Below are 27461 nucleotides of genomic sequence, written 5' to 3'. Positions count from 1 at the left end.
GTGTCTTGCGCTGGGGGCACAACACGAGGGTGACTGCGCAGAGCAGCACAAGTGCCGGTCCAAGTGGCTGTCAACCGCTCCAAGTAATCCAATCTGACGTTTGTGTGTTAACTTTCTTGCAGTTACCTTAATCTGACTTCAGTTTGTAGGTTGATAGTAAGCCTTCTCAGGCGTGCTCCCAGATACTGAACTGATTTGGTCCCTAGGTTTCATGCTAGTCTTTTCCAAAGGGGTGGTGGGAGATAACGCTGTGTGCCACCAGTCCCCAGCAAACCTCCCTGTCCGGCTCTAAAGGACTGACACCCCCATAAAAACTGGACTGAAAGCAAAGCCGTTCAAAACAGACTGCTGAACCGGGCAGCAGTTCTCAGAGAACTTAGAAAATCTCCCTACGGAGCGGATCTGGCGAGCTGGCTCGTAAGGCACAGCGCTGTGTGACAGCCGCGTCCGTGCGATGCGGGCAGGGCCGGGGGGGAGCGAGCCAGCGGCAGCCCCGGGGCAGGTGGGGGCGACGGGCTGGAAAAGACACCTGAGCCAGGAGCCCCGCTCCAAGCAGCGCCCAGGACAGACCGTGGGATGAAGGCGAGAACCGCGCCGGTTCTTGAGGCGCTCTGAGCCCGGCACTGTGAGGCGCGGGGCGGTGGAGCCGCTGGCAGGGCCGGCCGTGCTGCCCGCCCGGGGAGAAACCTCGGGGGCTGTGCCGCTCCCCTCCCTCACGAACTACAGCTCCCGACGTGCCTTGCTGCCGCCTGCCCTGGCCGGGCCGGAGCAGGTGGCGCGCTGCCCTGCGGGAGCTGTAGGCCGGGGCAAATCGATTGGCAGCGGGACGGTGGCGGGCAGGGAAGGGTCTTCGGTTCTCGGCGCGGCCCGCGGTCTGTGGGGGAGAACCGGGCCCCGGGCAGGGCGGGCGGCGGGGCGGGGGAACCGTGGGGAGCGGGGACGCGCGTCAGTCACCCCGCCAGGCGGCGCGCGCGCTCCCCGCGCCGGATGCTGAGGGGGAGAAGGGGTGCGCGGGCGCGCGCTCGACGAGGCAAAGGGGGGTGGGGGGGAGGGAGAGGAGCCGGGGGAGCGCGCGCTCGTATGTAAATGAGCGGGCGTGAGGTCAGAGGCAGATGGAAAAGGGAACAGAAGGAATGGCCGCCGCGGCTCCCGCTCCTCCTGCCGCCGCCTCCCAGTGCCGGAGCCCCCGCTGCACGGCGGAGCGAAGGGGAGTCCGCCGAGAACTCGACTCCTGGCGGCACCGGCTCATGCACTGTGTGGGTAAGAGAGGGGGCGGCGGCGGCGTGTCCCGGCTGCAGCAGGGGGGACCGAGGGGCGGGGGACGGGGCGGCGAGCGGGGTCTGAGAGGGGAACGGGCAGCGGGGCGGGCGAGGCTCTCCGAGCCCAGATCTGTCGAGTGGGCGGAGGGGGGAGGGAGCGGGGATGGAGGAGCAGCTCCAGCGGCTTTCTTGGAGGGTGGGAGCGGAGACGGGGTCTGTAAGGGAGAGCGAAGGTCCTACACCGCCTCCGGGCAGCAGAGGGTGGGTGTTACGGCTCTGCCTGGGGCCGCTGGGTCCCTCCCGTCATCGCCGACCGAGACCCTTTCTCGGCTCGGGTCCTTTTGTCTCGGCTCCTCGTCGTTCGCGCGGTGAGCGCCGGTGGCTGCCCCCCTCCTCTCCTCCTCCATCGCCAGTGCCTGGGGGGCGGAGGGGGGAAGGGAGCCCGCCTCTGTGTGTGTCTGTGTGTGCGTGCGCCTTTAAGAGGGAGCCGCTCCTGCACTGACGGTTGGGATTTGAAGTTTTCCCTCCCCCTGGAAGTTGTCATGGCGACGGCAGCTCTCCCCCCTCCCGCCCCCGGGGCTGCCCCGGTGGCTCTCGTGCCGGGAGGGTTCCCGGGTCACGTGACTCCCGCGCGCGTGTCCGGCTGCCGGGGGCGCGCGGGCACCGGCGGCGTTCCCGCCCGGAGGAGCCCCGGGACCGGAGCTGCTCCCGCTGCGCTCCGCCCGGGCCAGCGCAGCCTCCCCTCCCGGCCCCGTCCCTGTGAGCGCTGGCATTCGGCACGTGTGCCGCCTCGGGGCGGCGGGCGCTTCGGTTGGGTTTTTTTGTTTATTTGTTGTGCGGAGGTGGGGTGTGAACGCAGAGGCCGGGAACTGCCTATTTGTATTGTTTCAACAGTCGTTTCCCTTCTTGGGGAAATAGAATCCTTGATCTTCAAGTAGAGCGTTAGAGTCAGTGCCGATCCTCCCCGATCGCTGAGCGGGGAAACACATCTAGCGTGGCTGCGATGGTGGGCAGCGCTTCATTCAGTGTTTCTGCGGGCGCTTGAGACAAGAGCAGAGTAAGCGGTGAATACCTAACAAGCTGGCATACCTGTATTTACAGGCAATTAGTACTCATCCACTATCCGTGCATTTTTTATATTTTTCAGTAACCGGATAACTGCCTGTTACACGCAAGCTTCTTGATCTTGCTGTGTTGCCCCAAGAGCGCTTGTAAACACCTGTTATAACACCTGTATATATGTGAACATGTCTGTATATGCTTGCAGTGTCTTTTTATTCCTCCAAGTTATAGTACTGTTCAGAAAATAGTGTTTTCTAAACACTACTACACTATATAACGCTTCTAATAGAAAGAATGCAGTTTAATTAGGGCATACAGGAGAGCCAGTTTATTTGCATAGATGCTGTGATAAGGTTTTAAATCTGAGGATGGATATCTCTCACAAGTGGCACTTTCTGTGATTTCCTATTTAATGGCATTTCACTTAAAAGTTTAAACTGAAATCCCAGAAGTCTTCTTGACAGTGGATGACTGAAGGAGTCTTCTGGTGGTAATTGTATGCTGTCAGATGTGTTTGAGAAACAGTTGCACAGCACAACCCACACTGAGAAGTGTAAAGAAATACAGTAAGTTGAGTCCTCTACTGGGCAGATCTCCTGGGTTTAGGGAACTTCTTCAGAGTTGCCTTTTAGGTTGGCCTTTCACTGAGAATTGCAAACTGCAGAGCTGTCATGTAATTACTTACATTTTACACTGATTGCACTATGGTTCTGCTTCATATTCAGCTTTGTCTTATTCGGAATAAAAGTTAAGGGTATGATTTCTTTGTATATTCATGAGGAGAAATTCAGTGAGTAGAAATGAGCCCTGAAATTATTAGCAGCTTCGAAGGAGAAAGGACATAGGTTATGGTTTAATAGTTAGTCAAGAGCTATCTCAGTTAAGAACAGTTACCTGGCAGGCCTGTTGAGCAGCCCTTATCAGAGAGAGAGTGTAAACAAAGTGGTAAGAAAGTGAGTAGTCAGGATAATGGAGGTAGAGTATGCTTAACAGGTTGGGGCTGGGGGTTTTTTGTGGTTTTTTTTTCCCTTTACTCCTTTGAAATTCTGTTGCATTAAATTCTGTAAAATAACCTCCAACAATAGTTAAAAATAACTAATAAAGTAAAAATGGTTCATTGTTCTCACTTGCCAAAGTATTCCTAAGGATTTGGAGAGTCTAACAAAGTTAGTGTCACCTGGAAGGTCTGAACAATGGCTGGGTTGATGGCTGGAATGGCAGCGGGGTGGAGCAGGGAGTGGTGAGTTAGATGGATTGGGCACTCTTCTCAGGAATCATATGTTTGTAGTGAAGTGAGAAAAACAATATGGTAAGGCAGTAGTCCCCCAGTTCTTGAACTTTTTGGATGAACAACTTTATTTTGATGTCTTGTGTCATTTACTGTATTGATACTAAATTTGATATTGGCATTTCTGTAGTATAATTAATTGAACACTGAAAGCATTTATCTGTCAAGGATTCCTCATCTTCTTTCTTTCTGGAAGTGGTAAACTGAGCCAGAGAAAACTCCTCCAAGACAGGGGTTGAGGCTCACAGTGAGCTCTGTTCATATTTACAGCAGTGAGAGTGAAATAATATTCAGTGGAGGGCTAGTGATGATTAGGGACTTCTGCTTGAGGGGCTCAGTTGCTGAATTGTTCATTGGTCAAAACCTGGTTGCAGATTTAGCTCTAAAGCCCATTCATATATGTAAAAGGTTGGGGTTTGCCAGCCTAATATATTAATTTGTGACCTGCAGAATATGATTTAAAGCCTTGTGTCAAAATGTTCAAACACTTAAAGAACCTGAAAAGCAAAACAGTGGTAAAATTTCACTGACATTACTGAAAATTTGTTTGTTTGGTATCTAAACATACTTGAAGGTACAAAAGACTCCACATGGTAAATTAATACAATATAATAACGGAAATTTGAAATAGGTGTTCAGTACAAAATGTCTGTTCAGCTGGAAACCTTTGTGTGTGTTATGTTGAGCACTGACATTCCTAAGATGCTTAGACTTGTGCTTATTGGGTGTTCCTAACTCTTGCATGACTCGATCAGAGTTCAAAACTAGATGTTCTTAAAAAGCACCTGGAGATCCCAATTCTGTTGTGTCCTTTCAGCTATATGTGCTATTCAGCTATGTGCTAACAAGTATTGCTCATACTTATCAACAGTGCTCACTGGTATGTTTTGGCTTGGTACAGTCTTTATGGCATAACTAACACAAAATACCCTAATTGTAAGTTGTGTATTTGTAGAAAAGTGCCAGGAAGTTCAGATTGAAGTACCTGAGTTGGACAGTAACTGAGTTCTGTGGTGGTTTAAATTGCAAGGTATTTTATAGAGGTGAATATCACAAGGATTAAAAAGTGCTCTCTGGTGCTCTTTGATTAGAACTTTGTCATGTGAATTGATTAATTCTATTCCATTGGATTGAGAGGCTTTAGCAGTATAGTATGGACCTGTAAGTCTAGCTTTGTGATCAGCCTTAAAAAACAGGATTTATGCAGGTTTTTTTCAAGCAGTAATTGATCCCACTGCCCAATTTCACTTGAACTTCATATGTAGAGTGTTGGCAAGTACTTTGTGCTCCCATTGCTTTCATGATTAGGCACAGAGCAGAGACCGGGTAATGGCTGGGATGCAAGAAAGGTTCAAGCACAGGGTTGGGCTTTTTGCTGTGTTATCACAGTAGCCTGTGGATGAGGTTTGGAGCAGTATTATGGGGCCTTTTAATTGAAAGTGCCGGGTAATTCCAGCCATGGGTGTTGGAATCTTGGTAGGACCCAGCAGTGCATTGTGAAAATACAACAGTGTCTAGGTAAAACTTTCATTTTCAGTGAAAGATTAAAATATTATTGCTAGTTTTTCTAAAAAATATATACTTTGCTATCTGGGGGAAGGGCAGAAGTTTTGCTGTTCCTCTGCTGCAGCTAAAGGGCACACATTTGACAGGAAATAGCCTTGGTATTGCTTTCTTATGAAAACTGAAATTTGATCAAAGTGAAAATCCATTTTTGTATGTCTGTGAAATCTAGCATACAAATACTCCTTTACTCTTGTTAAATTTTTCCAGCATTTTTTCCTTCAAAACTAGGATACATTAGTGCATCTAATTCTGTTTTGATAGATCTAGACTTTCAATTTTTTAATTTGTTTTAGTATTTGAACTTCTGCTCCAGCTTCCTATTTTGAACAAGCTGTCTCAAAAGTGTACTTTCCAAGGGGAGGAATTTCCCCCAAACAAAAGATTTTTAGCTGCTTCATTTGCTGATATCCCTGCACTTGCAACACTTCTGCATGAAATACCTCATATCTTTATTCCCATAAAATGCAGCAGTGTTTTCACTTTCCATGTGGCTGTAAGTACTTTGCAGCAGGACAGTGTCACATTTTTTTGTAATACTGCTGTGGTTTTATGGTTGCCATTGTAGTAGTGGGAGAACCAGTTATTTTACTGTATTTATCTGTAATGTTCTTGTGTATCTACTGATTATAGTTATGGTGGCTCAGTGCTCTGTCACTTGTCAGGCCACTAACAGATGGCATGCAATGGTGACTTCGTATGGTACCTGCTTTGAGCTCCTTTGCTTCCTTGGCACTCCTAAAGGTGCACACTAGCACCTGTAAATGAGCCTGCTATGGCCATAGTGCCCTCATCCTAAATGCTGGGCAGTAATACTGGTGTAAGGTGTTCCTGTGGATCTGTTGTGCTTTGAGCTGTGATGTGAAACCCTTGGTGTGATTCTAGCGTGAAGCAGATCAAGGAAGTAATCTCAGTGTTACTGCAAACGTCAGAAGAAGAACAGGAATTAAGTCTAGATCTCAATCACAGCACAGGTTCACAGGCAGTTTTTGATGCAATGAGGGAAGATGGTATCATGTAAGGGAATAGCTCAAACTAGTATTACAGAGTCAGATGTGTAAGTGGGCACTAGCATTGAACACTTACTGTGAAGCACAGATTAAGAATGCAATAAAGTGCCATTTTGCATTGTCAAGTTCCATGGAACTGTTACTAGAATGGAGTAATTGCAATTCTGACTACATGTTCATTCCTCTTGGATGCTTGCATCAGCACTCATTGGACCCCTATCTGATCTGTTTTAACTCACTATCTGGTCAACTGGCTGTTGCAGACTTTGGGATTTGCAAAAAAAAAAAAAAAATCTGATAGCTTCTGCTGCTAACACAAGGATAGGGATGGGCCTTTGCAACAGAAGCAGCAGGGTTAATAACAGAAAGGAACCACTGGATTGGTTTAGCTGACAGGAATGGAACACAGTTCTAAGCATACTGTCTCCATTTCCCCTGAACAAAACAGGTTAGCAAAAGAGGAAAAAATGGTCAGTGTGTGTATATGGGTCATTGGAAGCTGCTGCAGTGTATGTATTGAATTAACTGTCTTTGGACTGAAGTAAGAGAAAACACATGGGGTTTGTTTTGTGTTGGACTACCTTTGTTTCAAATATGCAGTGTTAAATCAGCTTCTTTTCTGTATCCTCTCACAATCCATTTCAAGTCATCAGCTTTTCTCTCAGAAAGAAGTAATTGCCCACTGCTGTCATATGTTTTTGAAGGACTATCTTATGATTGACTCTTGAGAGAAATGTCTGTGTGGTGAAAACAGTACAAGAAAAGTTAGATTAATGATACACAGAGATTTAGTTGGAAAGACATAGGGAGGAAGTTCTGTGTATTTAGCTGTAGATGCAGCACTAGTTCACTGATCCCTTGAGAACCTGCAATTGTAAGGATCTGTGGAGCATAATTTTTATGAAAGATGAAACTGTTCCTGCTGCATAGACTAATCCACGGATTGTGTGGCATGTATGCAGTGCTTGGTTTGAATTCTTTGCAAATGGAACAGAAATGTGTTGCTGGGCATGCAAGCAGATACACATATCTTCAGTAGTGTTGATAAAACCTGTGATTGTTTTTGGTGCTCCCTATGTCTAGATACTGGTATGTGGAAGCAGTTCAATTTTTAAGTGTTCCAGGAACTACTGTAATCTTTGTCAGTGTTTCTAGGCATAGCTTGAACTTTCTTATTGTATGTTCTTATATGGTAGCTGTTTACTTTTTATGTGCTGATAGAGAGCTGCGAAATTTAAACTCTGATTTTCTACTTTATAGGCACTGAGACTTTCCTAAGCTGGAACTTGTGTAAACCAAAACCATGGAGTGCAAATAAAGTCACTGCAGCTCCCTCTCATTTCTTCCCTTGATTTGGCATTTAGTAACTGTGCACTCTTAATGCTTGAGGTTGGTAACTTTCAGGGGATTTTTTTTTGGTTGATGCATGACACAGTAAGTATTGTTGATTTTCTTTCTGAACTCAGTGTACCTACCTTCATGATTTATGTTGACTGGTGTGAGCATTCATTTATTAAACAGTTCAACAAACTAGACTGTAAAACTAATCTAGCTTAACACTAACCTAGAAAACAGGAGGAGAAATGTGGCAGGAGGAAGAAGAGGAAAGAAAAGGTCAGATCTAGTTTAACTTGGATCAGTTTTCCAATCAGATTTACAGTGTACCTGTTTTTTCCCCCTGAGTTAAGTGTAAGTAGCTTTACTGGGAAGAACAAGGCTTCTGATTTTTAGCAGCTGCTTACTTTACAACATTTTTGGGTGTTTGAAGTGGAGAATGTTCCTAACCAACAAGACCATTGATGAGAGACAGTACAGTACCACTAAGATTTTTCCACTTGTTCTCCCTTTGTAGTAAAACCTGTCTGGTGCAACAGTGAACTGCACTTCTGTTTTAAGTTAGCCTGGGAAGCCTACTGTAAATTTTGTTGTTGTTGTTGCTCTGGGTTGGTTTTCTGTTATTGGGTCTCCTGAACTGCCTTGCTGTGTGAGGGAAGTAATAATAGGTGTGTGTTTTGCTGATCAGTTACCAGATCAGGGTGTGCTGTTAAGGAGCTGCATTCCAGCTACTCTCAAATAGCTAGGGCTTGTACTGTCTACAGCTAAAACGGGAAAAATTAGTACCTCTTTCCCTTTTCCACCCTTGCCTGTTTTATTTTCCCCCTGCATTATTTGGGTGTTTTGAATAGATGGTTACAATGGATTCTTTTTTCTTGAGTATGACTCAAGTTATCAGGGCTTCAAAGTAAGTTGTTGTTCTAACCTTTAGAGTTCAGTGTGTTTATGTAGAGGTCGGGCAGAGCTTTATAGACTTTACTAACTTAAAATTCTTTGTCCTAGTTAGAACTACTGTCTTTTATGTTATTCTTGAACTTTGCTCTCTTCAATGTGCTTGGTGGGAACTTTGATAAGATAAGTTGGAACATTAATAGAGGTTGGAACAGAACTGAATTGCTGTGGTTCACATGTATAGTATCAAACTTCTGAAAAGTAAGATGACATTTTACATTTGGCTATCATACTGTAGGAAAAAAGTCCACAGAGCACAAAAACCAAACAAAACCAAAATCAAACACAACCTTGTTTGGGGGGATACATCTCTTTTTTCCACTGCTAATCTACCACTTTATCCTTCCATTTAATACAGGCATAAAGAAGCCAGGAAGAAGTGAGAGAAGAGTAGGGAAGATGGATGGTAGTGGCTCATCTGTTTGAGCATGTAAGGGCACAGAAGATGCATTTCAAAGAGCAGAGAACTCTGAATCTGCAGAAGTGCATGGAGCTGTGGAGGCTGAATGCCTTTTTATGGGGCGTGGTCAGCAGCATGTCACTCTGCAGATCAAAGAGCCACGTGTCAGGCATTTTTTTGTTTCCACTTCTGGCACAGTCCAGGTTCCTGTGTAGTATCTTGAGAAGCTGGATTAACCCTTTCTTAGATAAACATCCTATTCTTGGCAAAATTCTTCTAGCATCTCAGTTACTGCTCTTGTATTTAGTTCTCAACATCCATCCAGGCTTGTATCTCCATAGCAGCATGTGTTGTATTGCAGGAGTGTGAGTTAGGTAAATGTCACTAAATGTAATTTTTTTTCCTGTTTTTATTTTTTTAAAAGTTTGTTAGTAAATGAAAGCTTACTGAATTTGTGACCTCAGTAACTCCGTTCCTTGCTTTCACTTTCTCTATAAGTTAGTAGAGTCCTGATATCTAATTATGAAACATCCTAGCTTTTGTGGCACCTGGGGATTGATTACTCATGTTCAAAGTGCTGTTCAGTGGGAAAAATTACTGGTTTTCAGTGCGTTTTATTGTAAAATGTTGCTAGTTTATTTTAAAAATGCTAAATTTTCAGATTTTAAGTATTTATCTTCCTCCTTCCACGGTTCCCAGCTTCTTCAAATCATCTTAATTAAAGGCTTAGTTAGTCTTACATGTGAATAATAGTTCTCACTGTCATAATTCCACTTTCATGGAATTTTATGGAATATTTAGCTTTATAAACTAGCTTTAGTGCATTTCTAGGGTGATGATCCAGTAATAAGTCAGAGGGAAGTGTAATTAATCTAGGGTTGGATATGCTCCTCCTTTTCATAACTGTTGTCAAAAAGTGTTGTGTATCTTATTTGAAAGTTTTATTTTCAATTTGAAAAGCACTACACCATTTAGTAATGCCAGGTTAAAATGCTGCTGCTGTAAAACTGCTGGACATCTTTTGATTAATAATGAATTGGTATTGCTGCCATATATAATGTAGATTGTAGAAGACTGCTTTAAAGGAGCCCTCCTTATGATTACAGCTGGCAGTTTGGCTCACAGAACAGAGCCAAAGGCAAGGCCCAGCTAAATGCAAAGATCTGACTTCACTTAAGTGTGGCTGTTAAGTCCCCTAATCTGAAAATGGGGGAGGATTATCAAATGGCTACTGTTTTGTGACCTTAGTTCAGATCTAGGTCATTCTGGTGTTAGCCACTGATGAGGGGGAAGAAAAGTAGAATCTGAGTTTTACTATTGCCTTAGACTGTTCTGTGTATGGGCTTGAGTGCTAGCTGTGACAAGCTGTTTCAAAAGTTTATTGTGCTAATAATGCAGTGATTGTGGAGTTACCTGTGATTCTGGTACAAGCTCCTTCAATTTTCTTATTCTTCCTGGACCATCTCTGTTCTTCTTTCCATCCTTCAGATTTCATGAGGTAGTACTTGACTAAAACTTAAAAGCGATACAGTATGATGGCTGTTGGGGAAATAAGGTTTTATAAACTCACTTCTGCCATTTTAAAAGGTGTCCCTACCCACCGCAGGGGGCTGGAGCTAGAGGAGCTTTAAGGTCCCTTCCAAGCCTGTTCTATGATCCCTATTTACTTGGGAATTTTGCCACCTCTTGTATGTTCCGTTCTATTGTGGCTTTTGAGCTCAGAGATCTTCCTGTGATATTTAGAGAGTTTCAAAGCTGTCCTGATTGAAGTCCTGCTATACCTCTTTCTGTTGATGCCTAAATCTTGTTCAGTTATAGGTCCTTTGGTAAAAGTAATTTCAGCTGTGCAGCTCTTATTGCATTCTTTGCTTCATTGCAGGTATGTTCCTGCACGTCATTTAATTAGATGTGAAATGAAATGTCATTTGTTTATCTTTGAGGCCTGCATCATACTCTCTGCTGATGCAATGAGTCAGAACTTCCGATGTACTTGAATGCTTCTTCTAATTGTTTATTAAATGTATTTAGCAAGGTAAAACTTACTCTTAAGGAAATAGTCTAGCCTCAAGAAGACAATCTCCTTCAGCATTACTTGTTCTTGTCTTCCCCCTTTTTTGTTAGTTCTGTGCCTATTTTACATGCACAATACCCCGCAGGCTTGACGAAGTTTTGTCTTGAGATGCCAATTGATGTTTAAATTGGTTAAACCTTGGCAACACATCTGTCCCTACTCTAACTGGTGTATATGCCATAAGCACTTAATACCAGTCTGCTCTAGTGGTGTCCAAAACATGCACTCCTGTTCCATGTCACCAAGCCCTCACAGCTCTCTAAGGACCTCAGAAATGTGAAGTGGCTCTTGATTTTTAGCCTTTCTTCTTTTTCTTAGGTGCCTTACTGCAGTTTGCATTAATCCCTTACTGCTTTTTGAACAGCAACACCAAACCTTCCCTTAAACTCATATTTGCCTTCCTTTTGAAATGCCAGATATTATACCTTCTCAGAATTTCTTCAACAAGACCATGAGACTGGTTAGGATATATTGGAAAGTACCTTTATTTCCCATCTACATCCTTTTTGAAGTCTACTGACTCCTGAACAAATGGGTTCCACCCTAGTGAAATAGGATTTCATAAGAAAATGGTCCATTTGGAACTTGTGGTGTTAGTTCTTGTCTTGAAACATTGGAGTTGTCCAGAGGGCTCTGAGCTTAGTGCTGATGTGAAAAACTGCACTTCAGTACTGACCCCTACATCAGCTTTGTGCACAGCCCTCAGAAGCAATGGTAGATGAGCCCTGAGTCCTTCATACCTCTCTATGTCACTTGCCCAGATCAGAGCTTTTTCTTAAAGCTAGAGCTTCTCCACAAGACATCAGAGTTTCACTGGAGAATTCATATTAGAGATAAACTGCATACTAAGTCTTAAAACAGCAGAGTTTTTGAGCGAGTGTTTGTAAATCAGTCATGTCTAAATTACAGTTGTCATCTCTGGCAAGCTCTCCTTGTCCCACAAACCTTCAAAAAGTGAACTGAAAATTTAATGTATAATGGATTTCTTATTTAAGTGGTCAGTACTTTCTGCAGTTACATTGCAGTTGCTTCCTGCAATTTTACACTGCAGGAGAAAAAGCTGTGAGAGAAACACACTGTAGTATGACCTGAAGAAACTTGCATGATGAATTTAGGTTATTGAAGTCTGTGATATTACTTGCTACATGTGTCTCTTAATTGGTGACTTTAAGAATACTTGTGCAATGGTTCAAGAAGGGGTTTTGCTGGCCCACACCTGGCTTTTCAAGGCCTTTACTCCAGGCTGTCATATACAGTAGTTTTTTGACAGCTGCTACTTGATGTAACTTGAAGTAATTTCCCACTCCTTCATGTTGTCTGAGGAGATCCTGACATCTTTTCAGACTGAGGAAATTCACCTTGTCTGCCTCATTCAGCCACCAGCACGAAGAACCAAAGCAGCCTCTTCTACTGTTGTTTGTGAGAGCAGATACTTGGTAGTGATTTGGATGGTGCGTTTGAAGAGCTGTTAACTCTCCTTTGCTCTGTGTGGTGCTGCACTTCCCCACCTGCCTTTAACTGACCTGCTTAAGTGGCATTCAGGGTGGTTGCAAACTGGATACTCCACAGCTTCATGCATTCAGCATCTCAAGTGGCAATCAGGCATTTTCTCCTCTTTCATTCTCAACCTTTCTGATAAGTAATAAGTGTTTTTTTTTTTCTTTTTGTGTGAGAGATAGGAGTGATCTTGACCTATGATACTGATTTAAGAAATTTGGTACCAGATAAGTAACTTTATACGAAGTTTTCCAGAATACTGGTACAGAGATTGATCTGTTTCCTGCAGAAGTTTCTCTCTTGCTGGAAATGCAGACTGTGATCACACCTTTGATTTTAAGAAATCCTATTAATGTATTCTTGACCTTGCAGTTCACTTGGATTCCCTAAGTGGTTGCAGTTGTCTTTCCAAATTGTTTCATTAAGAGGGAAAAGTGCTCTACTTACAGATCAGGTCAGAGTACTGAAGTTTCTGGTTTTGTCTTGCTTGAGACTTGTGGGCAGCAATGGGCTATGGCTGTCTTGGGTCAAAGAAACTCTGAACTGTGAGTGGAATAATGAACTCTGCTAAAGATTCTGCCTTTTCTATTTATCTTATAATTTATGGTTCTTACAGAGAAAAAGAAGTGAACCCTAAATCAACTGATTTGAATCCTTTTTTTTTTCAGCTGCTTTATCTTAGTGCGGAATTTGTGCTGAGTTAGTTTTTTAACTAATAAAATAGAGACGTCTGCTTTTTTTCTTTTTTTGCATAGTATATAGTGAAGAGGTACCTTTTTGTTTTTAAAGCAGACTAAAAAATTTAGTATTGAGAATTACTGTCTGTGGAAATAATGAGTATTTGCTTTTGCTAAGGAAAAGAGTGCTGGAATACAGAAGGAGCAGAGTGTTTCTAAGACAGGATAGCTACTGTTTAAACCCATCTGCCTTGTGTAAGAGCTCTTGTCTGTTCCCAGCCTGATTCAAGAATTCAGAATCTTGCCACTAGGTACTTAAAAATGTATCTGGTTTTCCTTTGTGTTCTCCCTGCTCTCCAACTCAGGTTGGACAGTTGTTAGTAATGTGAATTTTATAGAGTCTAATCAGAAATTTAATACAAAACTGTTTCAAAAATCTCCCAGTAAATTATCATATCTAGTATATGGTTGAATTTCAGTGCTATATGAATTCTGTTCCACTGCAGATGAGTTCAAGTCCCACACTTTGAAGCTTACCATTTTCTCCTGTATCTTTTGCCATTAAATGATAGGGAGGAAGTTTATAAAAAGTTTTTATGGATACGTGCTAATAGCTTAAAGAAAAAAAAGCCAGACAAAAAAATAAAAACCAAAAAAACCAAACCCCAGTCACACCTGCTTAAGCTTTTGAATTGTGTCAAATACTAAAAGCAAATCCCAGAGACTTTTTCCTGTTCTCTTCTTATACGTGACACCTTTTATGTGATGAAAATGCCCAATGTGAAGCTAAAATTTGTGTTTAAAGTCTTGATTTCTGTATTTCTGCTTTTCTGATCTCCAGGGGGAAATGAAATTATTCATCCTTCTTAATCAAAGGTTAAACAGCTGAAAACTTTCGTCTGTTCATTTCATTGTATTCTCCAAGTTCAGCAGATGTTGACTTGAATGATGCAGATTCCAGGTTGGTTGTCCATGACCTGTAAGCTGGGATATGCTGCCTACATCCCTTGAGCAATGACATCTTTTCTTGTATTCACTGAGAATGGTTAAGAACTGATTTGAAATCACAGTTTAGCTGAGTTCTTTCAATCTTACAGGAGCATCTGAGGCACTTGCAGTTTTTGGCTTGAGCACCAGAACATATATTTTAGAGAAAGTAAGCATAGTTAAACATTTTTTATTTGAAGTGAAGTTTTTAAATGGATAGAAGTCGGTTTCTTGTTAACATGTTGCTGACTCTAAATTTTGTCTAATTTGCAAAGCAAATTTGGATTTAAAAATGATGGCTGTTAGAGGGGCTTGGGGGAAGTTGCTGGTTTATTTTTTTAAAACTAGGTATTTGTATAAATAAGCTGTAAATTAAAGGTGAAAGTACATGGCATAGGTATTATAAAATGCAGAAAAGTGAACTTAAGACAAATTTAAGAAATTAACTGCTATTAAAAAGGTATATTCCACTTATTTCATGCTAACATTGTGGTACTTCTAGGATTACTAGAATGTTTTTTAATGATCTGGTTTCAGCATTTGTGTTAATGATATCTATGAAAATAAAGATTTTGAAGAATTTAGCACCTGAGATTTATAGAGTTGATAGTTCACTCACTGTGTTATAGTTTAGTAGCTTGATACAAGAGCTGTTCCTTCTGGAGCTTCAGCAGGTAAGAAAAGTGTCAATTGATTTCACTGCAATCTAGTTGCAGGATTTCAGTCAATTTCAAACTTTCTAAATAATAGAAACCAGTAAATAATTTCTCAATAACAAATAGTTTCTGAATAGGAGGAAGATTAATCTGCTGGGAGAGATGAATAACTTTTTTCCAGTTCATTATTTCAAAGCTATTTGTGGGAAATAGACAGGTTGTTTGAGTGACACAGAAATTATAATTGAAAAGAAACCTGAAAATTCCCTTGAAACTGAATGTCTTCTGAAATTCCTCTTCCTTGTAAAACTTAGTGTCAGGCAGTAGTTTCATGGAATGCTCTGAAGGCTTCATTAGCTTGCAGCGGACGCATAGTGTAACACAGAATCCTAAGCTTCAGCTTCTCACAAAGCCCATTAGGCTAGGAATGTTTTGAGGTTTTTTTGTTTGTTGGGGTTTTTTTTTTGTTTAGGGGTTTGTTGGGGTTTTTTTGGCTCATTGAACTGGGGTTTTCTGATAAATGTTTTTTTCTAATAGCTTTTCCTAGTGGAAAACCCAATGTTCTTTGATTCTTACAATCCAGGAAGTGTGCAAGACCTGTTTATTTGTTAGTTGACTCCTAGACTTTCTCCCAGATGCTGGTTGGATGTGTGGTACTGCACAGTAGTATTACAATGTTGTGACCTATTCATTATTACGGTCTCACTGTGGACTTGACTTTTTTCTGTGGTTTAGTGAACATCTGAATAGGCCTTCAAGGAGAAGAAAAGAATTGTTCTAAAAATTCTAAGCTTGTTAGGTAAAATAGCCAAGCTTTTTAGTCCTCTTGTAAATCTTAAAACGATAATTAAGAAACAGACACATGCTTTAGGCACATGGTTTTCTGAAAGTGACAGTTGTTTCTGTGTCTTACTCTTGGGCATTGTTCTCCTCATGTTGTAAAACACTTAAATTGATACCAAATGAGGAAGTCGTGAGCATTTTTCCAAGCTGGATGCAATCTTTTACAGTCTCTTCCTCTCTCTGAATTTCCTTCTCTATGCATACAAGCTATGAACTGGTCAAATTATTGCCAGCACCGTTCTGGGTAACGGTATCTAGCTAGCTCTGATGTAGGGTTTTGGAAAAGAAAGGCAGGATAAGCTTCAGGCTGAACACCAATATTCACACCAATTCCATATTTAAATGTCCCAGTGCAGCAGCTGGGATTAGATTACTGTTCAAAGAGAGTTTTTAGAGAGAACAGAAATCAGGTTTTAGTAACTGTCATTTGGAAGCATTTTTCTCTCTCCCTATCCACAGAGCAGCATAGTCACTTCTGAAGTGTCTTCCTTATGCCTTTTGAATTATAAATAACACAAGTCTCTCAGAATATCTGGCTGCTACATTAGAAATTAAATCTACTTTTAACCTTGGCAATGTCTGAAGGCACAGTAAAAGGTGTCATGCTGGGCTCTCCTGTTTACAAGTCTGCAAGGACACATTGGCGTAGAAGATTACTTGGGAGAACGGAACTGCTTCTCTTTTTATTGAACCTCATTTTTCTTGCTGTGATTTATAAATACCTGAACTCTAAGTTGATGCTAATTGCAGTCTTTATTTAACCTACAAAAACTTCCCCCTCCCACCCCTGTTGGCTGCCACCCTTTTCTTTAAAATTGTGAACAATTGGGGGGGAGGCAGGACATTTCCTCTTTTTGTTCTGCCTCTGAGGTATGGCCAATGTCAGTCTCCTTCTTTGTATTCAGCTTAATGTTTGTGACTGCTTCGTGTTACAGCGAGTTCTGTTCATGTATGTAGTATTTTTCTGAAACAATATTTCATCACTGTCTTCATCCCCACAATAAAGCACAGCATAGACAGTTGAAACCAAGGATTTTTATCCTAAGTGAAAAGTAAGCAGTTAGAACTGACGTGGTTCTGTAGTCTCATTTCAAGCTTTGGTCACCCTGTCTTGCTGGCAGCAGCAGTGTCCTCAGCTGCATTAGTTCTTAGAGTCAGGATTTGCAGAGAAGGAAAAGCATCATTTTAGCTATGGTTTGGAATTTGTATTGGAGTCTAAATAGAGGATTTCCTCCCTTTCATTTTGGAATCTCTGGTATGTTGGTTCCTGTTTGCTCAGGGAACTGAATCAATATGGTAAAGAAAATGAGTGTTTTAAGTTAAATGTTAGGACTTTCTATTATAAGAGAACTTTTTTACTGCTGTAAGCAAGAAATGGATTCAAGCTAGACAACATATTCAGCAGAAGCCCCCGCCCTTCTCCATTCCTATGCAAAATCTGTCCTAAATTAAGTCTCAAGAATTTTTCTGCAAGAAAAATAGATTACTTTTTACCTAATAATCTGGCCAACACTTTATCAAAGAATGTATTTTAAGAATAGATATTCTGTAGCGAAGTTACAAACAGGAAAAATAAAATGTTTGAATAAAGGCATAATAATTTTTGCTTCTGTTGTCATGCTTTCTGTTTTGAATATTCTGTCTAGAAAGTTACTTTTTTGGTTTTTTCTTGCCATTTGTATAAATGGCAAAAAGGTGATTGAGTGTTTGATTTCTGGTTTGTGTGTTTGTATTTTGCGGGTTTTTCCTTTTTTTATCTCAGTGCTTCAGTTGTTTCATACAGTAGTCAATCCTTTCCAGATTGTTGTAGTAGTAGATTTAAAAACAAATATATAAGTAGAACCAAACTAAAACAAGCCACAATCAACAACAAAAACCTTGTGACTTTGAGATTTATGTCAATATATATGCAACACTAAAATTATTAATCCTTCTATGATTAGGGGGGAGCAGTGGGCAAAAAGGACAGCTGCTGACCTGTGGAAGGAAGGGAGAGGCAAAAGAAACAGACACAGATGTTAATGCTTAATTTAAATTTCTCTGTTAACCACACTGCTCTACTTCTATAAAATATAAAAACAACTCTCTTCTCTTCAGAGTATTCTCCTTTAACAAGTTTTAAGGGAATTTCTGCTTATATCCTAATGGTGGAACAAAGGTATAATACCTAAAGGTATTATACCTAGTTAGGTATAATTTTTTAAAATGGATGTAATTATTTTATGTTTTTTACAAAATTTTGAATTAGAGCTACAGAAAGCTCATAAAATATTTTCTGCATAATTGAGAGTGGTCTGATATATCAAAGGAGCTTGATGATGGCTGAGAAATAAACACATACCCTTGAAATCTTTGAGTTTCTGATGTAATTAATTTTATTTTTCTGTTAGTTGAAAAAAAAAATATGCAAGAGTTTGGAGCAGATAACCATTTTTCAGGTAAAGCTGTTCCCTTCTGTAGTGGCAAATAATGGTGGACAACAGAGTGCAAGCTGCACCTGGAAAATATAGGTGTGTACTTTAGAAAGACTGTTAAGTTAGCATGATTAGAAGTTAAAAGATGACTGAACATGAGCTCCAAGTCCCTTTCTTATGAAGGGGTAACTTGTAAGAAAGACAGTTGACTTTTTAAAGTAAGCCATAACAAAACTCTGCTTCCTACTCTTGCACCTATATTAATGATAAATAATATTTATCACTAAATATTGAAATATTAAATATCACTAAATATTATCACAATTGAGAGAGAATTTGAAGAAAAGTGAAAGATTTTCTTTCAGGGAAGCTGCAACTGGTGCTTTGTCTGCCTGGGGTACATTTAAAAAGAAAATATTAAAGACAGTTGTAATATTTGACAAAACCAATGAAGCTGAGTTCTGTCTGTGGTATGATTGTTTTAATCCAAGGTAGCGGTCTTTGTAAGGCAAACCACAAAACTTCCTCCAGATATACTCCTGTACTGGGCCAAGCTAAATAATGCAGTCATGAAAATGTACAGAATGTGGAGAAGAGGAATTGAAGTTTTTTATTATATACAGTACTATTTTGAATTACATGCTGTTTTCAGAAGGAATCACTTTTCAGGTGCGTGAAACAGGGCAAAGTTACAAGGAATAGTGGGAGGGAAATCAAATTTATTTTTCTCATGGTCATGTCAGTTATGTCAGTGAGTTTTAGCTCAGAACTTTGTGTTTGTATGTTATACCTTGGCATGAGGCTAGTGCTACTGAAATTAAAGTGTGTATGGGGTGAAGCGGGCAGGTAATAGAGGAGATTGGCATGTTGATTGGGGCATAAACCTGTGTGCAGGATCTGTCTTTCAGTCCTTACTTGTCCATAATTTCTTTCCAATGTGATTGTAGATTCTGAGACTCCTCATACATATGATAGTCCTCTTAGATCAAGAAATACCAGCTCAAAATACAGGTTGTTTGACTTCAGAATGGGATTAGAATTCATATGTCAAAGTAGATAAGTGTTTAGAGGCAAATGCTGAAACGGAAACTGAACTCATGAGTTGTTATTGGGTCCCTTTAACAACTGGGTAAAGTAACAGTAGCTGTTACCACACCAAAAAATGAAAGAAGGTAGTTTAATTTTAATGCTATGTGTGGCAGTACAGTGCTCAATCTCATTAAATGTAATCTTATTCTTTGGATTTTCCTAATTACATTTTAAAGACCATTTATTAAATTCTGCAACCTTTTAAGAATTGAAATCAGCAGTTCTGAACCTACTTTTACATTAGCTTTGATTTAAAAAGCAACATTAATGGGCTGAACTCCACACTGCTTAAAATGGGCAATTTTTTTTCTTCAACTTTTAATTGTTTTCTCTGTTGAGAATATTAAATTCAAAAAATGAGGAGGATACATGAATCTTCCTCACTGGTGTTTGGTACTTAACAGTGGAGAGACTTGATTTTATGTAAGAAACTAAATAACAAGTGTTTTGGACTTCAGTAAAACAACTTCAAGTACAATAATTCAGATGTGATTCTTGGTGTAGTAAGCCACAAAGTGAAGGGTGATAAAAGTAAACTTTTAGGCACACAGAAGTTGTGAAGATTTCAACATACACTGCTGCTGACTTTCTTAGGTGGGTTTAACAAAATTGTGTTTTACAGAGGCTCATGGTTCTTTTTTTCCTACAGGGCCTCCAGAGGCCATAGTGCTTAAAGCTAAAAGTCTCATTTCACTGTAGTAAAAATACACATACATGCTCTGTCCTTCAAAGCAGTGTGCAGCAGTCTTACCCTGTGCCTAGCTGATCATATGCTGGAAAAGAAGGGAGGAAGCAAAACTTAATTTGCATGCACCCAAAATCTTCCAAATTCCTTAACACATAGAGCAACTTAGAGAGGACAGTAGGATCTCATCTAAAGGGTAACCTTTCACATCAGATGAAAAGTACAGCAGTAACTATGAATCAGATGAGCAATCTTGATAAGTATCTCCCTCTTTCTTTTAAATTTTTTCTATCCCTGTAAGGAGCATTAATCTACTGTTTCTGGTGTGCATCCAGAGGTATGAATAAAACAGTCTTTATGGCTTAGAAAAATATCAAACCAGAAGTGAATTTGTTTAGAAGTTTGTTTGCACTTTTATCTTTAAGCAGATGAACTGATAAAAAGCTTATACTTTCCTAAACTGGAAAAGCTGCAGCAGATCAGAGGAGGGGAGAGCAAGTATAAGCAAAAGGTTTTTTTAGGTGGCTTACTGTGAGGTCATTAGTGTCACTATTATAGTTTCTACAAGTTTGGTAAGGCACCTCTTGAGATTTAGTATTATTGTATTCTAGTGCTGAGTAAAAGAACAAATAAAAATGCTTTGTTAAAATTTTAACTAAAAATGGTTACATTTTAGTAAAATGTCCCAAATATAGGCTTTAGAAAAAAAAGCCTTGTGGCTAAAGCCCTAGAATTGGATTACTTCTTAAACAGAAACATGGAAAGGGAAAGAGAAAAAAGACTAGTAAAGAAACAAAAAGACAAATGGGAAAGGAGCTATATCTGCTATTATGAAATGTACTTTAATTTGAAAGGCACATACAAATTTAGGAGTTAATATGGCCGTATACAAGGTTAGGGGAATCAAGACATTAGTGTGATGTAGAGTGCACCAAACTTATCAAAAACTTTTTGATACAGCCTGTGCATATATTTCTGTTCCCTTTCCCAAGTGTAGAATACTACTCCTATCTTCAGACCCACCAAGTGGTTCATTTGAAAGTGGTAGTCAAATATCGGCTTCCATTTATTACCTGATAATTATTCTTTTTTTGGCTATTTTTCTAACACACAGTCTGAGTCATTCAAATTTTTTGAAAACATACTTGCAGTCTCCATTCACTTAGAAGATGAGGGGAGGGAGGGATGGCTGTTGAATTCAACTCCAAGGCTAAAGTAACTGTTTTCTCTCAGAAATTATGGAAATAAAGCTTTTGGAAAAACAATAGCCAATGTATATATAGCTAAACCTTGTATTATATAACTGTTCAATTATTATATCTGTCCAGAATTAACCTAGACCAACTTTGCATTAAAATTTCTGTAAATCTTCACCTTGTGATTTTCTCTGGCCTTAGTGCAGCATAGACTGTCCATTGCTTCCACAGCTGCAGGGACTGCGTGGCTACTTCTGAGTTCCTGAATGGAGAAGGCGTTTATAATTCACAGCCATGCAGCTACTGCTGAGGAGCAGGATGAAGAAAGGCTGGTTTTGGTCATGAGGAAGAGTCCCTGTATGTTACTTGAGTACCTCTAAGTGTGTATAAATTGCACAGTGTTGGACACTTCCATGGAATGTATCCATTTAATTATTACTCTTGTTTTATTCATGACAAAGAATTTTACAGCCTGCGCTGTTCCTATGCGGCACTCTCTAATGTGTAGATGGGCTTCAAGGTGTTTCAGACACTAAGTAGTTTACAGTGATTAAAAATTATGAAGAACTTTGATTTAAGCTTTGTGAGCAGCTGAAAGGTAGCTTCTCTTTAAGATCTTAAATAAAAAGTTGTGAAGACAGTCTAAAAGTTTCCTTTGGATTTAATAATCCTGTTTTAAATCTGAGTAAACTGGTAGAGACACTTAACATACTGGAATTGATTTAAAAAGTATTGTTTTTTGAATCACTCAGTAATGGTAATTGCCCTTCACCTTACGATTTCTTTGGCTTTATGAAATAGTTAGTTGGATAACTCAGTAAAAACCTTGCCATAGACCCTTGGCCCATGTGAGACTTCCCTGGTTTCTACAAGACAGTCCAGCATCCCACTTCTAGTTCCACTGTGCTCCCCCTATCTTGGGGGAGGGATGTAAATCAGTGACTGCTAAGCCCACAGAAAATTACTCCGCTATTCAAGTTCCTCACTTCCCTTGGGATCCTGCATTCCATGTCATGGCTGCAGTGGCCAAGACCACTGTTAACTGTTACATCACTGATTAGCTCTTATTTAATGGTGAGTAGCAGCTCGATAGTGCCTCCCCTATTGAGCTTGTCCATCACCTTAGGCAAGTTTGTCCTCCAGACACCACAGAATCCCCTGAGTTGCTTGTGCACTGGCAGTGTTGTGTTTCCAGCATATATCTGGGTGATTGTGCAGCCTTTTTTTTTTCTTTTTTTTTAGGTGGTAGTTTCTGGGGGGTATTTTTCTTTCTTAAAGACTTCATCTATTACCCCTGATTGACTGTCTGTATAGTCTGTAACAGATGTTCACTGTGATGCTCACGTGGTTTAATCCTGACCTGTAGATTTTTTTACTGTCCTGTTGTCCATTCCACACTAAGGCTCCATTTTTTAAGTTAAAATCTAAGTGCTATCCTTGACTTTCTCACTTCCCCTTTCTTATAAGCCAGTATCCATGCACTGCAGTTGTGTGTACTGTCTCACCAGTAAGATTGTTACGTGTTGTAGTGTATAACTGCTGGGGCTTGCTTCCTCTGCTGAATGGGTTCATATACAGCTGCTTAAGCTGTGTCTCTGCTTATGCCACTTCTCAGGAGGACTGTAAAGTCCTTGTGTGCATTTGCTCTCTCTGCCATTCTCTTCCTTTCTAGGCTTCAGTCTCTCCACTTTCCTGACAAACATAGTTTGAAGACCTCATTATGAGGCAAGCCTGTTGACAATGATGATTTCCATTATCAAATAGATCCTGTCTTTCTCCAGCACTCGGTTTCTTAAAGGATCCTAATGTCATAAGAGCTGAAGTCCTGCCTGCAGCCATATAGTCACTTGATCCCACAGGATGTTTGCCCTAGGAAAGCCTTCACCTTGGATCAACACCTGGACTATGTTATTTATTACATTGACAGCTGGTGTCATTCAGCATTGCCCCTGTGCTCCTGTAGTTAGCTCTTGTCTCCTGAAGACCACTTCTGGCAGTATCATGGTGGCCAGGTAGATGGGTAACAGATAGGTGAGCCATAAGAGTTTCTTTGTAACATTCTGGGTTTGGACCAGGTGCAAGAGCTGAACTGTGACAGCCAGTCTAGCTGCTGGGCAGAAGCTCCATGGGAGCCTGCAGTTACTGTCACCTGTTGCTTCCTTTTGGCCTTTGCTGTGATCCATGGGTTATATGCCAAGCCTGATAGAATTTGTTCCTGGGCTGTTTGCTTTTTTGGTACCCAGATGGGTACAGATGGAAAAAGAGAGCCCCCTTCCTGTTGCTGGAGGTCACAACTTCAGCCTCCCTCCTCGTGGGAGTCCCTGTCCCATCCCAACCCCGAGTGAGGAAAGCAGCATCGTGGTGGGGGAAAGGTGGGAGAGTTAATAGAGGGGGAAAAAATCCCTGTTCACAGCTTTATTCAGAAATACGAACCGTGGAAGCTTGTAGCTGGGTTAAGAGACTTGCTCTATCACAAATTTCTACTTATGAAGACTGTTGGAGGAACCTATCTTGGATTTTTAAAGGTGTCAGACAATAAAGAAAGCTTGATTCTTTCTACATGAAGATACAATAAATTTATTAGAGAGTTTGACAGTTTGGGGTATTGCACATTACTAGAGCCAAGTGTTGCTTTTCAGTTTGGAGCTAGAAAGTGTCAGATCTCGAGTAACAGTTTTGGAAGACCAGGTTTGGAATGAAGTAAGCAATCAACCACCATGAGACAGCAAATTCTGTAAAACTTTTTTGAAGCAAATATTTTCCATTAGTGAATAATAAAAAATATAAGCAAAGTGTATTTCTGACTGATTTCTGAAGGCTGTTCAGGTTCTGGGGAGTTCCAAAGCTGCTTCTACTGTTTGCTTAAGCATACTGACTCAAGAAGAAAAACAAAGATTTATTGAACTGCTTGTGTCCAGGTGGTTACATTTTAGGAAATGGTGCCAGCATTCATTCTTCAGTACTAGAAACTAAGGTATATCTTCATGTTTAGGTTAAAGTAAAATTGTATCAATTCTGCTGAAAGACAGTATACTTTGTGGAGCATGGAAGTAACACAGGTGCTTTCTGGGAAACTTTTAGCCGAAGACCTGGAAAAAGATTCTCTTGATGTTCTTAGGTTGTACAAGTAAATGTTCTTTTAAAAGGCATCCAGTGTCCAAAGGTGAGGAAGCAAATGATAGGGCAGGGTAAGTCTTTTGTGGTTCCTTGGAGAAGTTCTGTAATACTTCAGGAAGAGAAGCAGCTCTTTAGATGGGTAGGATGGAATTACATTTGGTGAATTAGCAAAGAAGCAGGCTGGTGTATCCTTTCCTCAGGGTAAGAAAAGGAAAAAAAAAAAAAAAAAACAAAAACAAAACCAACAACTCCCACAGTGTGCTAATTGCTGTCTTTAATACAAGCTGTATGGAAGTCTGTTTGGAGGTAGCATTTTTCTTTGACAAACTGCTGTTTACAGAGCTGGGTTTCTGTGCTTGTGGTATTGCATAGGCAGGAGCAGGTAGTAGGGCAGGCAAGTAAGGACACAAGTAGAGACAGAAAAAAGTACCACCCTCCACAGGGTGGGAAGGGTGGTAGGTATCCAAAGACCAAGGAGGTTTTGGGGTCTGACTGAGATGGTAAACAAGCTTCCTGTTGTTTGATTGATGAAGTCCTGAAAAATAGGAGTTGCTGTTTGCTCTTTTGAAATAAGCAGAGTTGTCTCCAAGTGCTGCTCCATTCATTTCTTTACCCAGGGACAGTAACTTGGCAGAATGTAACTAGCTGCTGACCTAAAATGGCTTACAGTGTGTAACATTAATGGCAATACACATGGTGTGGTTTGTGTTTCCGCTCTGTTGTGTTTGCAGGATTGCTATCTTAACTCCAGCCTTCATCTCTCTTGCCTTTTTTGTCTGTAACCCTTTGAAGCCAGAAGAACAGGGAATTTGTGCAATGCTAATATGATGTGAATTTGTATTACATTGAATCTAAGAGTTGCTGGATGATGTTTTAAGATAAATTTTAGTGTGTGCCTGGGCTTTGGGCTTTTTGCTTTGTAGTTCTTGTTGGCTGTTTAAAAGATGTGTGTATATATTGGTTAGAGGACAGTGGTTTTGTCATTTAATTTGTGTTGTCTCGTGGTACTATATTTAGTACAAAGAAAAGTGGAAAATGAAATCCATGTCGTTCAAGATATAAATATATAAATCGATTTATAGCTCAAATATCAAATTTGTAGAGGTTATAATTGATTCAAGTATAGTCCATATATTAAAATTACTTTGCAATGGAAATTTTAACAAAATCTGACTTGTCAAACTGAACAGCTCCTATGTGTTAAGATAGCTTCCCTTGTCTGCTTCAAATATGGTACATATTTATTCTTCCTTATACTGGTGTACATACGATCTAAACCAAAAAGTAAATATAACTTATGGGGAGGGAACAGGATGTTGTGTTGTCTTAAAAGGCATCACATGATGAATAAATTTTGTGATTCTGAATGGGTTTTTTTGATTGAAGTTGTTCCCTGAAGATTTTGGTATCTTTTATGTGGTATGATGATAAAGTAGTCTTGCAAAGTTCTGGTCTAGCAAAATAGCTACGGACAGGCATTTAGTATAAAGAATGAGAACCTTCAAATGCTGCTTTGAATTATCCTCTTATTTTCAAATAAGCTTATTATTTGGAAGGAGAAAGAGGGGCACTTGGAAACTGTTTCTATATTGAACAAAACTTCTGTTATATTGATGCTCTAAATTGTCACCATATTTGTGTCATGCGCTTTTTTTGTGGGTTTGGGGTTTCAAAATTTTTTTCATTTATTTATTTATTTATCAGTCATCTGGTTTGCTCTGTGTCTCATCACCCTTACTGAAGTATTTAATTTTTACCAAATACCTAAACAGACTAGCTGGTAAACCTGTAAAATAATTGGATTTATCTAATCCTCCATTTAAAAACGTTTTTGTGTAGATACAGAGGACTAGAGAGCACTGTCAAGGTATCAGAAGCAAAAGAAGCTTGCTTTTTTTCTAGTTATTGTAATATTAGCCTGCTCAGATTATGTCATTTCGACATAATGAGAAGTTTCTGATCTGTAAAGTTTTCTTTTTTTTTCTTTTCATTTTTTCTTTCCTCTCTCTGTACATGACTGATTCTCAGGCTAAGAGAGAAACTCCTTCACTTGCTTAGAGCTATGAGGCTAATCCTCCCACCTTTAGGATTCTGTGGTAGTTATTTTAAGTCTAATGAGGTTGTTGGGGCATGGCTTAATAGGCTGATTGTGGGCAGATGGCAGTTGCCTTGTCTTATTTTTATCTTCTAATGCTATTGAGTAGTACTATAGTGGAAGGAGTAAATATTTGTTTGATAAATGTAACAATTTTTGGAATTGCTCTTAGAATTTGAGGATACTTGTTGCCAGTTCTCTAGAATTCGCTTTATTTTAAGAAACTTTTGATTTACTGTTGTAAATGTTTCTTTTGTCTCCAGGTTTTGAAAGTATTTTAGAAGGGCTTTATGGACCAAGGCTACGAAGAGACCTCAGTTTATTTGAAGGTAAATGAGCCAGCTTTTAGTGCAATGACTTCAACTTACTGTTTTTTCTTTTAGCTGAAAGTAGTTTCAAGTATATATCTCAAATTTGAAAAAGGAAGTCTTCCAGTGCTTTTCTTTCCAATGTTCATTTATTAATTTTCTTGTCAATACTGTGCCTAAGCAAAACACTAGGAGAATGATACATAGGTTTTGTTCCCATACAGGGGAATTTGGATTAGCTAAGCTTTTCTGCAAAGCTCTCATGAAAAAGACTTACTCTTCTGGAATACTGCATCTCCTACTTTGTTTTTGAATATCCATTAGAAAGGGCAGACAAGCTGCTTAGCTTCCTATTGACATTAATTGGTAAAAGGGAGGTAATGGGTGTTAATTTGGTCTTGTAGTGGTCAAGAAAGTTTATGCTTTTTATATATTCATATTTTTTTACATCTTTATTAAATGTGCACCAAGCTTTTAGTTTTTATAGTACTTTATATGTATATATATATATATAAAGTCATAATATATTCAAGCATATATGTATATACACACCTTCTTCATTACCCTTGTAAGACCCAGCATTAGTCCAAATGGGTTTGGTTTTGCAGGAATAGCTGTCAATAACACATAAGGCCTTAGTTAAGTATGGAATGATTTATCTTTGACAGCATGGGGACTGTACAGCAAAAATTTGCTTTGGAGTGTTGAAAGAACTGTTTTGTCAAGTTATTTTATGACTTAAAAAAATGTTACTTCAGTTATGAAACCATAAAAATGTTCCATCTCATTTCTTTATAATTAATTGTCTGATAGTGTAATTTGTAAAGCATATCACTTACTTAGTGCTAGTACATGAGGCAGACTGGCATGTACTGTGTGTCTTTGCTTAGAATACTTCTGGAGCAATTGCTTTAACTTGGTTATGGTTTTGTCCCCTTCAGAATGTGCAAGTTCCTTG

The 27461-nt window shown here is 40.0% G+C and overlaps 1 protein-coding gene across 7 annotated transcripts in view; it reads left to right on the top strand.

Moving 5' to 3' along the window:
- Positions 1-1020: 1020 nt before the first annotated feature.
- LCORL (ligand dependent nuclear receptor corepressor like) overlaps positions 1021-27461 on the top strand; it is an 81950-nt gene continuing 55509 nt past the window's right edge. For 2 of the 7 annotated variants that reach the window (XM_038134421.1, XM_038134420.1), the window contains exons 1-2: positions 1028-1260; positions 26459-26524. In XM_038134421.1, the coding sequence (XP_037990349.1) occupies positions 1113-1260; positions 26459-26524 (214 nt within the window). In that variant the 5' untranslated portion in view covers positions 1028-1112. Of the gene's footprint in view, positions 1261-1396; positions 2317-26458; positions 26525-27461 lie in introns of those variants that run through there. The other 5 variants (XM_038134422.1, XM_038134423.1, XM_038134417.1 and 2 more) reach the window with 4 other exon arrangements.

This window comes from Motacilla alba, chromosome 4 (genome assembly GCF_015832195.1).
Source record: "Motacilla alba alba isolate MOTALB_02 chromosome 4, Motacilla_alba_V1.0_pri, whole genome shotgun sequence".
Taxonomy (NCBI): Eukaryota; Metazoa; Chordata; class Aves; order Passeriformes; family Motacillidae; genus Motacilla; species Motacilla alba.
This window is presented reverse-complemented; position numbering and strand designations above follow the sequence as displayed.